The 16,428-nt window shown below is 41.5% G+C and overlaps 1 protein-coding gene across 2 annotated transcripts in view; it reads right to left on the minus strand.

Moving 5' to 3' along the window:
- COL4A6 (collagen type IV alpha 6 chain) overlaps positions 1-16,428 on the minus strand; it is a 336,867-nt gene that overhangs the window by 47,162 nt on the left and 273,277 nt on the right. For both annotated transcript variants that reach the window (XM_070366116.1, XM_014483351.2), the window contains exons 6-13: positions 12,809-12,925; positions 9,628-9,696; positions 7,483-7,518; positions 3,909-3,971; positions 3,072-3,107; positions 2,819-2,860; positions 1,723-1,815; positions 262-315 (exon numbers count right to left, since the gene is read on the minus strand). In XM_070366116.1, the coding sequence (XP_070222217.1) occupies positions 262-315; positions 1,723-1,815; positions 2,819-2,860; positions 3,072-3,107; positions 3,909-3,971; positions 7,483-7,518; positions 9,628-9,696; positions 12,809-12,925 (510 nt within the window). The remainder of the gene's footprint in view (positions 1-261; positions 316-1,722; positions 1,816-2,818; positions 2,861-3,071; positions 3,108-3,908; positions 3,972-7,482; positions 7,519-9,627; positions 9,697-12,808; positions 12,926-16,428) is intronic.

Below are 16,428 nucleotides of genomic sequence, written 5' to 3' on the forward strand. Positions count from 1 at the left end.
AAATTAGAAGTCAAGCCTATAGATCTGTTTCAACTCTAGAGCTTGAGATAATATCCTCTAAGCTATATAAGTCACATGAAGAACCTAATGCCCCCATGGGTTTGAAAAACAAGAACATGTCCTTAAACACCTTCTAACAATGAAGATGGTTAAATTCTCTACAATAACCATAGGAGGCAAGTATTTCTGTTTGCTTTTTATTAGTATAGCTGTTGTCCAATCAGATCCTCAAATACATGTTGACCAAATAGGGAGACTTACCGGCAGACCAGGTGGACCACTTACTCCTGGGAAGCCCTGAGGCCCTGGTTCACCCTGGAAAATCAACCAAAGCTCAGTGAGTAGCAGCAGGCAGCAGTGAACATAAAGGAGATGGTTCCCTTGAGTTACTTGGGCTGGGCAGTGGGCAATCATAGGGTATCATGTTTGGGATGCCAGATGCTGATGCAGATTGCCCAGGCTTCACAACTAGTAACTACACCAGGATGTCTAAATTTAGGGAGCCTTTTGTAGTGTGGAAAGGACCAAAGTCCATGGCAGGGGAAAAAAAAAAAAAAAACTATCCAAAACAGAATCTCAAATGCCCAGGTTAATTGGGAGGCAGAAAAGATGATCAGCTGTTTTCTTTCCAGTGGAAGAAGCTGTTAAGTACAATTTCCTCTAGCAAATTACTGGCTGCAAAGACATCAATGGCTTTGGGCAAAGACTAATGATTACAGTTTGGAAAGTGCTGCATAATACTCTAATCTGTCTTTCTTTCATATGCTAATTTACCAATTAGTACCCTGAAGGGGCTCCTTAAGGTTTGGGAATAGTTAGGAAGGCAGGGAATTTTTCATATGCTCCCAAACTGTTCCCAAAACAATGATTACTTCCTGTAAACCTGGAGAATGCCTAGAGCTGTTGCTTCCACAAAGAAATGGGACTAAGCACCTCCCTTGACTACAGGTACAAGATTGATCACAAAACTAAAGGGATCGCCAGGAAGGAATGGAATGCAGGTTACTAAAAGATATCTGCACAGATTAACAGGAAAGGGAAGGGAAGGGGAAGTCGCTCAGTTGTGTCCGACTCTGTGAATGCATGGACTGCGGCCTACTAGGCGCCTCTGTCCATGGGATTTTCCAGGCAAGAGTGCTGGAGTGGGTTGCCATTGCCTTCTCCAAGATTAACAGGAAACAGCCATTCAAATACAATCAGGTCTACACGCATATCAAAATACAGATTATAAAATATCTCACTTAAACAGGTTCAGCCTTGGTAGTTCAGATCAGGTGAAGTAGGGCATCTATTGCCACTTGGTAACAGTATAGACTGTTTGCAGGGTCCAGTTCTGAGGGCAACTAGCTTCTTTAAGAGGATAACTCAAGAGCAACCATTATACCCTATTGTTCTATTACGGAGGGTTGGTAGTTAGGAGGAAAAAACTCAACTATTTAATGTTTAAGTTATTCAGCATCTTGATAACTGAATCCACATAACTGAAACACAGACAATAGCACCTGAATGATTATTAAGAAACCCAGACACACTCATAACCATATAGCAGAAAACAGACTCTATCAAACTTTCACAAGGGACAGAACAAAGAAGGATTTATCTTTACTTCCAAACAAAAATCCATTACCCAGAACCTTCTATCTTAGTATAGTCTGGTTATTAGAGTTGAACTCTAGTATTAATAGGGAAAGACTTATTAACTTGTTCTTAAATGTTCACTACCTTGGATCCTTTCTTCCCTTTGGGAAATCCCATGAATTCCAGTTCTCCAGTAGATGGTGGGGGTCCTGCAGGACCAGGCAGGCCAACATCTCCCTGTAAGATCAAACGAAACATTAAGCAAAGCAGACACCACACAGACCATTTCTCCTGAGGATAGGTTTGTCCTCCAGATATAATTCACAAATAAACTGTCCGTGACTTTAGCTTCTTCACTCTCACCCTTGCAGCAATGAGGAACCAAAACTATCAGTTCCAAGAGGTGAAAAGAATTATAAGCCTGACCAAATGCATTCTGTACCAGCACTGCAGAGGGAGGAAGCAAGATGGATGAAAGGCAACAGCAGGTTCACGGTTTCCATGGTCATGCATGAAAGGGTGTTTAGAAGAAAGCCAAAAAAGGGTTTGAGCAAGGTGAATGGCAACCTCTTGGCAACAGTGATCAGAATCTAATTGGTCCAGTCTTTGCCAAGAGCACAAGCAGAGGCAGTAAAGTCTGTGTTGGAACACTGAAGACTGGATTTGCTCCCTGAAACAGTGCAGTCTACAAGAGGCAGCCACCAAGGAAGGGGAGGGCAAGCTCCCAGTCTCCCTTGAGGCTCTTAAATGACTTTATAGTTTCTATAGAGGGAAATATTAGTAGGAGAATGAGGGAAGGAAAATAAAAGGGAATGATAAGAGAGGGTTAAGAAGGAGAGAAGGGGGAGATGGAGGGAGAGAAGAAAGAGAAGGAGGAAGGATGGAGAGAAGAGAAGCAGAGAAAAGGAAAGAGAAAATGGCACAATATAATACAAATCAGTAGGGACATACCCAGGTGGAAGGAAGATAAAATAAATTTCAAGAGAGTACATTCATCAGACATGTACACTTCACAGTAGGAAGCGGGAAGACTACAATATTTGGAAGGAAAAAGACTACACAAGCCTATGTGTGCACATGCAGCCCTCAAGGAAACCCACCAGAGGACTCATGAGGGATGGGAAATGCTCACTTTCCAAGGTAAAGAGCCAAAGCCCCCAACACAAGCAGGCACACGTGTGCAACTAGAGACATTTCTGGAAGCACATGGAAAGCAGTGTATGTTCCAAAATCTATTTACCTTGACTCCTTTCTCTCCTTGGAAACCTAACCCCATATTCCCCTGGGGCACAGGGATGTAGGGAAGAAAAACAAAATCAATTACTAAATAAGTTCCAGGAACTTAAATTGGAATGCAGGTTTTTTGTTTTGTTTTGTTTTGTTTTGTTTTGTTTTTTTAACCAGAGTATGTTTAACCAGACAAGAAATATCTCTGGAGAAACTAGCGTACTTAGTGGTAGGAAGTCAAATGCCCCAAGACAAAGTATACTTACATCAGGACCAGGGAAACCAGGGGGGCCAGGAGGACCCTGGATTAAAAGAGAAAAGAAAGGGTTAACTCTTGTTAGTTTCAGCCCCAAAGAACCTAGTCATGTTGAGAGTCACTGAGGGTAAGTCCCCTACCGGCATGGTGTGGCCCTGTTTTGGTATAGCAGATTCTAGCTCCTTCTCCCCAGAGTTCCTTTTTCTTTTTTTTTTTTTTTTAATCTCCTTTGAAATTTCCCCAGTTGACCTGATAACCACAGTCATGCTAAGGTACTGACTTCATGTGTCATTCTTCCCATTAGGCCCGACAGTTTTAAATGATGACTTTTGGTGAAAGTAAATCAAACTAATCAGGGGTGGGTTTTCACATACTGGAGAGAGGCTTTCTGGGTACCACACAGCTAACTGGCTATGTTCTTCCTAGAACCAGTGATGGCAAATAGGTATGTGGGAAGAGCTCTTCAAGGTGAAGTGTTGAGAAAGATTTTTAAGTTGCTTCTGTGCTGAGGGTGGGTGATGATGCTGGTGGTATGATTAATTAGCAATGTCTATCATGGATGAGGGGAATGGAAGGTCACAATAGATGTGCTGGGTATTAGCCATCCTTGGGCTATACTTTAGGTTGAGCTAGACTAGGAGGCTTTGGAGGCCCAGAGTAGATGGTCAGAGATTTTGATAAATACAGGTTACAAATAGCTCCTTATAAGAACATGCTTCACTTAAACCTCCAAGAACGGAAACTGCCTTTCTCCGCTAGGAAGGCCTACATTTACATAGGCTTTTAATCCAGGGGAAAGCATTCATGCAAATGCTGTGATCACATGGTAGATTTAGGCCAGTCTTACTTGCAATCCTGGTGGTCCTCTGGGTCCTACAGCTCCTGGAGATCCGGGTGCTCCTTGTGGGCCCTAGAGAGCAAAGTTTTTACCAAAGTCAAAGAAGTAAGACAGTTTCTCAGGAAAAACATACACATAAGAATCACACAAGAATGTTCATAACAGCTTTATTCAGAATACTTAAAAAGTGGAAATATCAGATGAATGGATAAACAAGTTGTGGTATATTAATATCATGGAATATTACTCAGCCATAAAATTGAAATAATGCCATTTGCAGCAACGTGGATGGACCTAGAGATTATCAGACTAAGTGAAGTCAGTCAGAGGAAGACAGGTACTATATGATACCACTTATATGTGGAATCTAAAACACAACACAAATCAGCACATCTATGAAACAGAAACAGACTTACAGATACAGAGAACAAACCTGGGGTTGCCAAGGAGGAGGGGGTAGGGGAGGGATGGACTGGGAGTTTGGGATTAGGAGATGCAGAGTGTTATATACAGGATGGATAAACAACAAGGTCCTACTGTATAGCATTGGGAACTATGTTCAACATCCTGTGACAAACCATAATGGAAAAGAAATATGAAAAATAATGTGTGTGTATATATATATATATATCTGAGTCACCTTGCTATACAGCAGAAATTAATACAACATTATAAATCAACTATGCTTCAATAAAATCTTTTAAAAATTGTAAATGTCCCAGGTGTCCAGTGATAGAATAACTGATTAAAAAACCCAATACATCTATATAGTGGAATAAGTACTCAACAATATAAAGTAACAAATTATTGATATATGAAACAAAGAGAATGAATCTCAAAAGTTCTGTTCTAAGTGAAAGAAGCCAGACCCCAAAGCCTACATATATATTATTCTCTTTGTATGAAGTTCTAGAATAGGAAAACCTTATCTATGATAGAAAAAAATCAGAACAGTGATTGCCTTTGATGTGGGCTGACTGGGAAGGAGCAGGAGAGAACTTTCTCTTTTTTCAAGATTTTTTTGACATGGACCATTTTTAAAGTCTTTATTGAATTTGTTCCAATATTGCTTCTGTTTTCTGTTTTGGTTTTTTGGCCATGGGGTATGTGGGATCTTAGCTCCTCGACGAGGGATTAAATCCACACCCCCTGCATTGCAAGGTGGAGTCTTAATCACTGGACCACCAGGCAAGTTCCCAGGTGAGAACTTTCTGAGGTGATGGGAATGGTCTACACCTTAGGAGGGGTTGAATTGCACAGAAATGTTTATTTGTAAAAATGCAGCAAATGCACATTTAAGATTTGTGTATTTCATTATATGTAAATTTTACAGGAAAGGAAAAACTGTAAACAAATTTCGAAGCCTAGCTAATGATAGCCATGCTGTAGTATTTAGTATTTAGGGGTAGGAGTATTATTGTCTGCAGTTAACTTTGAAATGCAGCAAAACTAAGACGGATTAATGGATGGGAGTGTGATAAAGCAGGTAAAGTACTAATGGTACACTATTCACTGCAAACTTGGTTCAACTGTGCTCTCTATTTGAAAATTTTCATATTAAAGTTATGAAAAAGCCAAAAACTTAAAAAAGAAAAAAACTGTTATATAACTATCAAATAAAGTAGACTTCGAGACAAAGAATGTTACTAGGGATAAAGAGGGGGCACTTTGTAACAGTAACATAGTTCAATTCATCAAGAAGATATAAAAATCTTAGTTGTGCATATACCTAATAGCGAGCTTCAAAATACACAAAGCAAAGACTGATGGAACTGTAAGGAGAAATAGATAAGTTCATGATTCTAGATGGAGATATGAACATCCCTCCTTCAGTAATTAATAGAACAACTGAACAAAAAAGTGAGGAAAAAGAAGACCCAAAGCACATTATTAACTACTTAGACCTAATGCATATTTTTTAGATCACTATACTCTCAACCAGCTCAATACATACTCTTTGCAAGTACATATGGAATATTCACCAAGATAATTCCATAAGTGGGGCCATAAAATAAACCTCAACAAATTTAAAAGCATGGAACTATCCAGAGGGTACCCTCTAACTGCAATAAAATCAAACTAGAAACCAATAACATAAAGATATCTGGAAAGTCACCAAATATTTGGAAATTAACCACCATGAATCCCCATGGGTCAAAAAAAAATTAGAAGGAAAACTAGAAAATATTTTGAACTGTATGATGACAATATTAAAAGTGAGAGAATGAAATCTGAAGAGAAAGATGGTATGGGGAAAGATGGTATGCTCCCCAGTTTTAATGATAAGTGATAAGTTTAATGATAAGTGACAAGGTGATTGTGCTTAGGTGAAGGATGGAGAGATTAAGTGAAATCAAGACTTAGGAGGGAGAGAGAGTAGGGGTTCACAGGTTCCCCAGGAATATATGAGAGTAGAACATTGCTCTGACAATAACTAATAACCTTTGGCCTCCTTACTGACCACAAATCTCTTATCCAGCCATGAACCCTCCCTCCCTAAAGCTAAGTGGTTTATTTATCATGTCTGGATATGCAGACAAACACTGTATCTTTGAGGGCAGGGAAATGCATCTCCAGGAGAAGTTATGGAGCAAATGCACTGGATGTTCTTCCACAAATGTAGTTAACCCACGATCTAAGCCAATGCTGTTCCACTTTAGGAGACCTCTGTGCTCTTGGTCCTCATTCATCTCTGTTTACAGGTATGCCTGCACAGATCTTGCTTATTGCCCACCTTTTCTCACATACTCTCTCCGTTTAGGAAGTGTCCTCCCATTGCCAGCCAGCCTAAATATCACTCACATTTCTTAGAGGTACCTTCTTTTAGTGATGTAGCCTTAGGTGGATAGCATCCCTTTCTTTGACGCTATTGTGGAATTTTTACTCCACACTCCTACTAGTTTTTCACATCCTGGGGGTGGGAGGTGGCTGTGTGTGTGTGTGTGTGTGTGTGCAGAGACTGTGTCTGCATTGTCTCAGAAATCACTCATGGCCCTTTGCTGATGGTAGGAGCTCAATATCTGTTCTGGAATGGAAGAAGAAAGGAAGGAAGCCTGATACAGGAAAAGAGGAAGAGAGAAGGGGCCTTTTTTAAGCTACTTCAAAGGCAAGTGGTGACAATGTGGAAAATCAAGGTAAAACAAAGCTCTTATTACTACACCTCATGGCCTTTCATGGACTCACTATTATTGAATCCCTAAAAGGAATTTCTCTATGGACTACCTTTTAAAAGGAGAGTGTTTTACTTCTTTTGTTTTACCTATAGCCCTCTGAATACACAGAAAACTTAGCAAATGGTTGTGCAGTGAAAGGCAAGATTCTTTCCTGATCATCCCTGGGTGAGATGTAGGTCCCTGGCCGAGAGGTCTGAAAGCCTGGTGCCGTGTCACTGGAGGTGGCTAGTCCATCCCTTTAGTACATTCTTATTTTGAAAATGTCAATAGACTGATCGGTTTTACTCCAACCCTCTGGATTTTCCTTGAAGGTTTACGAAGACCTTCAAACATCATGGAGAGGAATGAAAAGGGGCTATCAGTAACTATTAAGCAAACACTGAGAGCTCAACACATAGGTAACAACTTACAGTGATTCCATCCAGTCCGGGCAGCCCAGGCTCCCCCTGAGTAACAGACAAAGGCAGGACATTGAAGAGATGAATAAATTAAGCTTGTGGTATTTTACACATAACTGACCTAAGATGCACGGGCATAAAAATGCATGGCTGAAGCTTGAGCCTCCTCTGTCAAGGTCTTGTGTTTTAAATAATGCATGCATCAGACATAATCAACCATTTCTTTTTTTCTATGAAAAATCTAGACTCTAGAAGAAAAATATTATAACCTTGATTGAACAGGATTTCATTCTTTACTTGAATTAATTAATTTCCAACTTTGCTAGGAACTTATCAATTAGAGACTGCTTCTGTGGGCTGGTGATTATCCTGCTCTTTTTGGAAGAAAGCAAAGCTACCTTGCTGTGCACCTTCATCCCCAGAGAGTCTGTGCCCATATGTATACAAGGCAAATCAGACATTTCAAGGGAGAATCAACAGAGCATATAGTCTCTGATTACATTTTAATTACTTTACAGCATCTTAAGTCACCATATGAATCTGTAATATAACCATCCTGTGGAAATTACTGTGTTCCACTGGGTCCAGGGTCTCTTTGATTTTTGACAAAACCACTTAATCAGTGTTTGCTACAACAGTGGCCATATGTGGATACCTGCTAGTCTTACCCCACTTAGCTTATAGTAAAAAATTTGCTCTCTGCAACCTGGGAAGAGTACTGCCTGGGTTTTAGCTCTTTGGGAAGCTGGCTTATGCCTGTGAGCAAGTCACAGAGCCTCGGGCCACCTCAGTCTTTCTATCTGTAAAATGAGCCACATGAATTCGAGAATCATGAGGTTCTCTCTGGAGAGCAGCCCAGTTCCTCTCCTATTCCCCCATCACACAATTGTTCTCCTGTTCAGTAGAGCTTTTATTACCACCTAGGCCACCCTGTTTTCCTCTTTTGGTTTCCTGAGCTCTTTGCAACAAAATGCAGGTACAGGCCATCCCTCTCCCAAACAGGAGCTTCCCAAGATGGGCTGCTCTTTGGTTTTCAGAAGCTGCAGGTAGGTTCCAGTGTGCTGCATTATTAAATCAGTGATTTTTATTATATTTTTTCTTCTTTTTTTTTTAATATTATATATTTAAAAGGCAGTATCTTTTGAACTGTGAATTGGCAGTCAAAGATGCATAGTGCATTTTTTAAACTTCTGTTGGTGTGTACTGTGTGTGTTTCTGTGTGCTTCTTATGCTGAAAAGAAAGTTTTTCTTTATAAAAAATAAAAGTAAAGTCCTTTCCAAGTCTAACATGCCATTCCCACTATCATCAAAACCCCAAACCCTTTACATTCTTCATTTCCCAGCTATGTATACCCATCACTGCCTTCTAAAGAGCTGGAGATACCGGCTCCAGCTCTGTGCATGGGTAGAGGGCAGAAAGGTACCATCTCCAGCTAAGCGAGCTTGGGTACGTCTTCCTCTCCCATGTTGGACTTACAATAGGTTCCTGTCTGCTCCCAGGGAAATGATGGGCTCCTATCCCACTCTGCAAGGGATTAGGATCGATCCTCTGACACCAGAATTTACTGAAGGCCCACAGGATACTAGGCAGCCTACACCAAGTATAGAGCCACACGAATACAGAAGGTTCTTGTCAATTCTAGGAAGAGATGAAAGTTTCCAACCAGCTACAGAGTTGATGGACAATTTTTGCCGACAGCCAGGGGCCCAGCAAGGGTGACGGGCTGGTATGCAGATAGAGAAAAGGGCAGAGCTATGATCCTGGACTGGTGGCCAAGCTAAGATGGGTAGAGACACACATGGCTTCAAACCAAGGTATGCAGACATCAAGGATTCTGGAGTAGAACAAAGGCATCTGCCTTCAGGAAGTATCTCGGCCTGTCAAGGAAAACGACACCCATGCACACTGTTTGCTGATTTGTCCCCTATTTTTGGTCTTGCTCTGACAAAGCAAATCTCTTTGACAATATGGTTGCAAACATTTCTGTCAATGTTTCCACCACAAAAAGTTCCAGATCCTTTTTAAATCCAGCTTGGTCTGTTCCTTAAATAGAGATGCAGATGCTAGTTCCAGAAATGTTTTCATTGGATGTGGTGCTCCATCCTGGGGGAACTCAGCTTATAGCCTACTCAGCTGTCTGCCTTAAAGGCTCTTACCTTCATTCCTTTGAAACTACCTTGGGCAAGGACAGGTTCACCTTTAGAGCCTTTCTGACCAGGAAGCCCCTGCGTAAAATAAGAAAAATTTGTGAAGTAATGTGCACGCGCGCGCATGCATGCACACACACACATGGTATTAATAGTATGATCTGATCATATGGAAAAATAAAAGCCTGAAACCATGTGGTGTATTCTATAGCAGCGATAGGCAGACAAAGTTCAGCCCCTGAACAGGTGCTGTGTCTCAAAGCTATATGCCTGTTCCCCAGCCTCCAAGTCAGAGGTTTGTTAAGGAATTAGAACATAGATTTTGAATCTATTCAGAGAACCAATCTGAACATCCACATAAAATACACATGTCTCTTATAAGCCTATAGCTCACCTGCTACATATGTTACAGGTATAAGTCACTGATGGGAACTTTGTCTAGGACAGAGGTTAGTGGACTTTTTCTGTAGAGAGCCAGAGAGTAAATAATATATACTTTGGGGGTCATATCTGAGCTCTGTCCTGTATTCTGTTTTTCTTCACAATCTTTTAAAAAGTGGAAAAAGAAACCACAGGACAAAGGTAATGTGGGCCAGTTTACAGATCCCTGCTCTACATAACCATCTCCATCTTGTGCTTTTACTGTACAACTTCAGCTTTGATATCTAAGCAGCAGGTGTGTCTCACTGTCAACATGGAAAACTGTTCAAAGTATGCCCAACCTGTCTAATCAGCCAGAGTTTTTAATGTCTCAGTGGCAGACACCAGCTAATATCTGCTAGATGTTGACCTCCTGGGGAAAATCAATGTCCCGATACCTAAATGGAAGTTGGGATTAGTGTTGGGGGTAGGCCTAAACTTTGGGGACAGAAGCATTGATTGAATGATGTATTCCCGAGTTCAAGGTCCATAGGTATAATAAACGTACCATGTGGTTCCCAAAGCACAAACCGTTTCTTTCCTAACATTTCTATTTTCCCTTATGCTTGTGGCCACTACTTTCATCAAAGAAATTACGAAGGTTATCTATCCAGTGTTCAGTAGGGTTAGTAAGGTTCAGCTTAGTAAAAATCCACAACCATGTTCCTATTTAGGCTTAAAGGAAGGTGTAGGGACAGGATTGGGTTTTACCCTGGTCCTTTGGCTGCCAGGGGCTGTTTATTACTTCAAGATTTCTTTTCTCCCTCTTGGGGGCTGGGATTCCTTACTTTTCCAGATTTCCATTGTTTTAACACAGATGTGATTTGTTCTCTTGCCCTGTTATCATGGCAGTGTTTGGAGGCCTTTGTGACTCTAATAGCTCATACTATGTTGGTGATACATCTTTCTCCCCGACTCTCTGCTATATATTGGCTTGGTCCTTAGTTGTGAAAGTCCCTTATGCCAATTTGGGGTTTGTGCTTTGTCTGGCCCATCTTCTTACATGTACATTCACATCTACAACTTGGTCACTGAAAGCAATGCCCTTCCAGTAAAATGCCAAGTCATTCGTGTAGCTATGGAATTGGTCTAATAGATAGTGCAATTTCCATTTAAACATATCAGTGCTCTTATTCACTTAGATTATTTCAAATGAGGTTGAGAATGGGTTTGAAATATATTATTTTTCTCTTTCCAGCCACTCACAAAAGCAGCCTTGTAAGGGCATGGCATCTATTAGAGATCTTTTAGATCCAAATATTTGAGCTCTATCTGGACGAATGGAATGAAGCAAAAGTGATGACACCAATATCCAATAAATGCCTTATCAATTCCAGAACCAAGAGTTCCGATGTGGGGAAAGGATGACAAGAGGAAAACTATGTCAGTGTAGAGTAGTATTTCTCAGTTATTTCTGACTATTGACACTTTGGGGCAGATGATAAGTTGATGTTATGGTGGGGGCTGTCCTGAACCAGTAGCATGCTCCCAACTGTGAGAACCAAAAGGGTCATTGAAAGTGAAAGAGAAAGTTGCTCAGTTGTGTCCAACTCTTTTGACCCCAAGGACTATACAGTCCATGGAATTCTCCAGGCCAGAATACTGGAGTGGGTTCCAGTATGTTCCCTTCTCCAGGGGATCTTCTCAACCCAGGGTTCGAACCCAGGTCTCCCACATTGCAGGTGGATTCTTTATCAGCTGCGTCACCAGGGAAGCCCAAAAGTGTCAATGTTACATATGTATATGTAGTTATATTATGGGATGTGAAAGTCACTCTGTCGTGTCCAACATTTTGCAACCCCATGGACAGTATAAAAGTGAAAGTGAAGTCACTCAGTCGTGTCTGACTCTTTGCGACCCCATGGACTGTAGCCTATCAGGCTCCTCCATCCACGGGATTTTCCAGGCAAGAGTGCTTGAGTGGATTGCCATTTCCTTCTCCAGGGAATCTTCCTGACTCAGGAATCGAATCCGGGTCTCCTGCATTGCAGGCAGATGCTTTACCATCTGAGCCACCAGGGAAGCCAGTATAGTCCATAGAATACACAGTCCATGGACTGTATAGGCCATGGAGTTCTCCAGGCCAGAATACGGAGTGGGTAGCAATTCCCTTCTCTAGCAGATCTTCTCGACCCAGGAATCGAACTGGGGTCTCATTTTTTACTAGCTGAGCCACCAGGGAAGCCCGAAAATACTGGAGTGGGTAGCCTATCCCTTCTCTAGTGGATCTTCCTGACCCAGAAATCGAACTGGAGACTCCTGCATTGCAGGCGGATTCTTTACTACCGGAGCCACCAGGGAAGTCCAAAAGTGTCAATAATAACTGCCAAATGTCCTCGGGAAGGATGCAAAATCACCACTGCTTAAGAATCACTGGTAGAGACCAAGCCTGCCAAGCCCTTTGGGTCACTGTTAGTGCTTCCATGATCCCATGTAAGCCATCCAAGTACTGCATTTCCCAATATCATCTAATGTGGGAAAATGTCAAATAGCCAAACATGTACTTTGCTCTAAAATTTACTACGGTCTTTTTTAATAATCTTGCCAACTCTAAAAGCATCATTAAAAAAAAAAAAAACTAACTAGCGTAGCATGTGTACACTCCCCTGAAACTGGTATTCTTTAGACTTTTGACATTGTGGTGCTGCACTGGACAAAGGGCTTCAGTGATTGCCCCATGGATACTTAACAAGATCAGAGAAGCAGAAGAGAGGGCACACTTGAAGGCAGCAAAACCATTGAAATAATGTACAAAGATGTGGCAGCTTACAGGTGGTCCAGGAAGCCCAGAATAGCCATCAGGGCCTGGAAATCCAACAGCTCCTTGAGTTCCATTACAGCCATCCAGGCCAGGTGGGCCTCTGGGTCCTGGCTGTCCAGGGTGGCCCTGATGAAAGAGAAAAGAAGGGATTGAGTCAGTCACAGGATTAGACTCTCAGCTAATCCAACAAGTTCCACAGTGAGAGATGCCAAGGATGCTCCCAAATTCTGGCTCCTTGTCCACTGCCTTTGCCTCATCACCTCTGCTCCCATCTCTGTTCATTATATTCAGGTGTAGGTAGCTGATGACAGCTCAGTGTCTCCCCTGCCCAAAGGATTGATGCTTTACAAGCTGAAACCAAAGGGATTGAGCATGAAGAGATGGGCTACAAAGAGTGCTGTGACTTTACCTTCCTTTGGTAGAAAGATGCACTAAGATGGGTCTTAGCTGCCTGGCAGCTGAATTGCTACCAACAGGGAATCATGCCAGGCCTTGGGATTCCTCACAATGGACTGGAACCTGGGCAGCCTGGCCTGGCTCTCTGTATTAGAAGCTCTGTATGGGAAATGATGCTGGATTTTGGTTAACAGAGCAGAAGGAGTTTCCATAGCACCACCTCTCCTGAACACCGCTTGCTCAAAAATAAACAAGACAAGCAAGAATCACACTTGGAACTTTATTTTGTCATTATCTCATGTCATGCTATTTCTTCAGCCAGGGAACTGCATCTTTTCCTTTTCTCCATACTCACTACTGAGGCAGTTGTTTTGCTGGGGAATCAGTAATCATTCACATACAGTTGGTGTCTGAATTCAATAATTCTGTGCTTTCTCGGTGTATAGGAAGTGTACTTGGTGTATTTCCTACCTATGTGTAGGAAATCAAAAGCAGGTATGTGTTGGGTATGGCACAAAGAGATGACCTAAAAGACCAAAACTCTAGGCAGATCAACAAAAGGTAGTCTCCCACTTACCCATACACTTTTTAAGCCAAATACATATTATATATATAAAATATATATTATATGTATGTATTAAAAAGCCAAATACCTATATGTATATAAATACATATAGGTATATACATATATACATATATGTATTTGGTTATATATATATGTATTTGGTTATATATATATGTATTTGGTTAAACATACATATATATATAATATATATTTACTTATTTGAAGAAAACATGTCATGTGTTCAAAAATCAACTTTTCAAATTATTAGAGGAAACAATCTTTTGACAAATGTTTATTGTGAGAATGCTCTGGAGAATTCAGTTTTGTTTTTATTATTATTGTTCTACTTGTAGGAGATAGAGGTCCACTGTGAGTCTAGACTGCTGGACTCACGGAACACAGAGTCCAGAGGAGTGATCAATAAACTTATCTTTGCAATAAACTTGCTGTTTATTACAAGTTATGCCTCTGCAGACTCAGATGATGAGTCTTAGTTGAACTGGGGAAATTGAGACAGCTTACTAGAGTGATCAGGGTGGTGTTAGCGGTAAAGAACCCACCTGCCAATGCAGGAGACCTAAGAGATGTGGAGTTGATCTCTGGGTCGGGAAGATCCCCTGAAGAAGGGAATGGCAACCCACTTCAGTATTCTTGCCTCGAAAATCCCATAGACAGAGGAGTCTGGAGGGCTATAGTCCATGGGTTTGCAAGAGTTCGACATGACTGAAGCAACTTAGCACAGCACAGCACATCACTAGAGTCATCAACATTTTATTACCAAATGAGATGGCTATCCCTATTGGCCCTGGAGATCTACACTCTACCTTCCCCACATCTGTGTGTTGGGAGGCTGACCTTTACACGTGGTACCCCTAGGCTCCCTTTCCCTCTGTCTTCCAGCTGTATGTGGTCACTGGGAGGCATAAGCAGGAGATGGGAGACCAGGAAGAGGAAGAGCTCAGGTTGTTTATTTCTCCTATACTCTTCCTCCCTGGCAGTATTTGTGGCCGTGGCCATATTTCTCTACAATATGAGTTCCCAGTGGACAAGTGCTAGTCCATGGCTCCCAGTCTTAGAGTTCCAGTATTACTATTCCTCCTCTCCCTATTTGGGACTAGGTGTGGTAAAAGCTTTGTGTTGGTTACTTCTGCATCCACTGCTGTTTCCTTAATCCTGTTTGCATCCTTTAAATTAGCAGTCCCCAACCTTTTGGGCACCAGGAACTGGTTTCACGAAGACATTTTTCCGTGGACCAGAAGTAAAGGGGATGAAACACATTACATTTTTTGTATAGTTTATTTCTATTATTATTATATCAGTTCCACCTCGGATCATCACACATTAGATCCCAGAGGTTGGGGGCACCTGCTTTAAATATACCCTTCATTTAACTCTATTCAGTCAACTCCTTCAGGTGGAGTGTCTACTTCTTCCTGGGGTTCTAATCATCATCAAAAAATGTCCCAGCCAAATTTGCTAGGGGTTATCTCTCAACTGGGTAACAGAGATGAGTTAAGACAACAGGCTGGCTCAGTACTAGGGATCTTACTTAGTCCTGGGACCTTGGTTATGCCCTTTCTGGGTAGAGATAATGAATGACTTCACATATGTGTGTGCTAGCTCTCCAAGAGAATATAGCTCTTTGAAAGAGAAAACCATGGTTCTATAAAATCACAAGGGACTAAACACACAGGACAGGTGGATATGCTGTACTACAGAAAAGCAGTGTGCCCAGTTCATGTTCACCACTTCATGGCAAATAGATGGGGAAAATGGAGACAGTGACAGACTTTATCTTCTTGGGCCCCCAGATCACTGCAGATGGTGACTGCAGCTGTGAAATTAAAAGATGCTTGCTCTTTGGAAGAAAAGCTATAACAAACCTAAACAACATATTATAAAGGAGAGACATCACTTTGCCGACAAAGGCCCATCTAGTCAAAGCTATGGTTTTTCTAATAGTTATGTACAGATGTGAGAGTTGGACCATAAAGAAGGCTGAGTATCAAAGAACTGATGCTTTCAAACTGTGGTGCTGGAGAAGATTCTTAACAGTCCCTTGGACTGAAAGGAGACCAATCAATTCTAAAGGAAATCAACCCTGAATATTCATCAGAAGGACTGATGCTGAAGCTGAAGCTCCAATACTTTGGCTACCTAATGCAAAGAGCCAACTCATTGGAAAAGACCCTGATGCTGGGAAAGATTGAAGGCAGAAGGAGAAGGGGGTGACAGAGGATGAGATGGTTGGATGGCATCACCAACTCAATGGACATGCATTTGAGCAAACTCTGGAGATAGTGAAGGACAAGGAAGCCTGGTGTGCTACAGTCCATGGGGTTACAAAGAGTTGGACATGACTTAGTGACTGAACAACAACAACAACAAATGTTCCATAGAACCCAGATTGGAAAGGAAATGTTTCCATTTGGTGAGTGGTACGTGGTCACTTTGAAGATATAAATCTGGTGTGTTCATTTATGAGTCTCTAGGCGGGGAAATGTTTGAGATCAACTCCATGGGAAAAGCTCGACATAAATCGCAAAGGACAACTTGAAAACTTCTGCTTCCAACTTATTTGAACTGAAAACATTGGATCAACCTGCATTTTTGGGAGGTGCCAACAGCTCAACTCACGTCTGTGATATCATTAAAAGCCACAGTCCTA

Source organism: Bos mutus, chromosome X, assembly GCF_027580195.1.
Source record: "Bos mutus isolate GX-2022 chromosome X, NWIPB_WYAK_1.1, whole genome shotgun sequence".
Lineage (NCBI taxonomy): Eukaryota > Metazoa > Chordata > Mammalia > Artiodactyla > Bovidae > Bos > Bos mutus.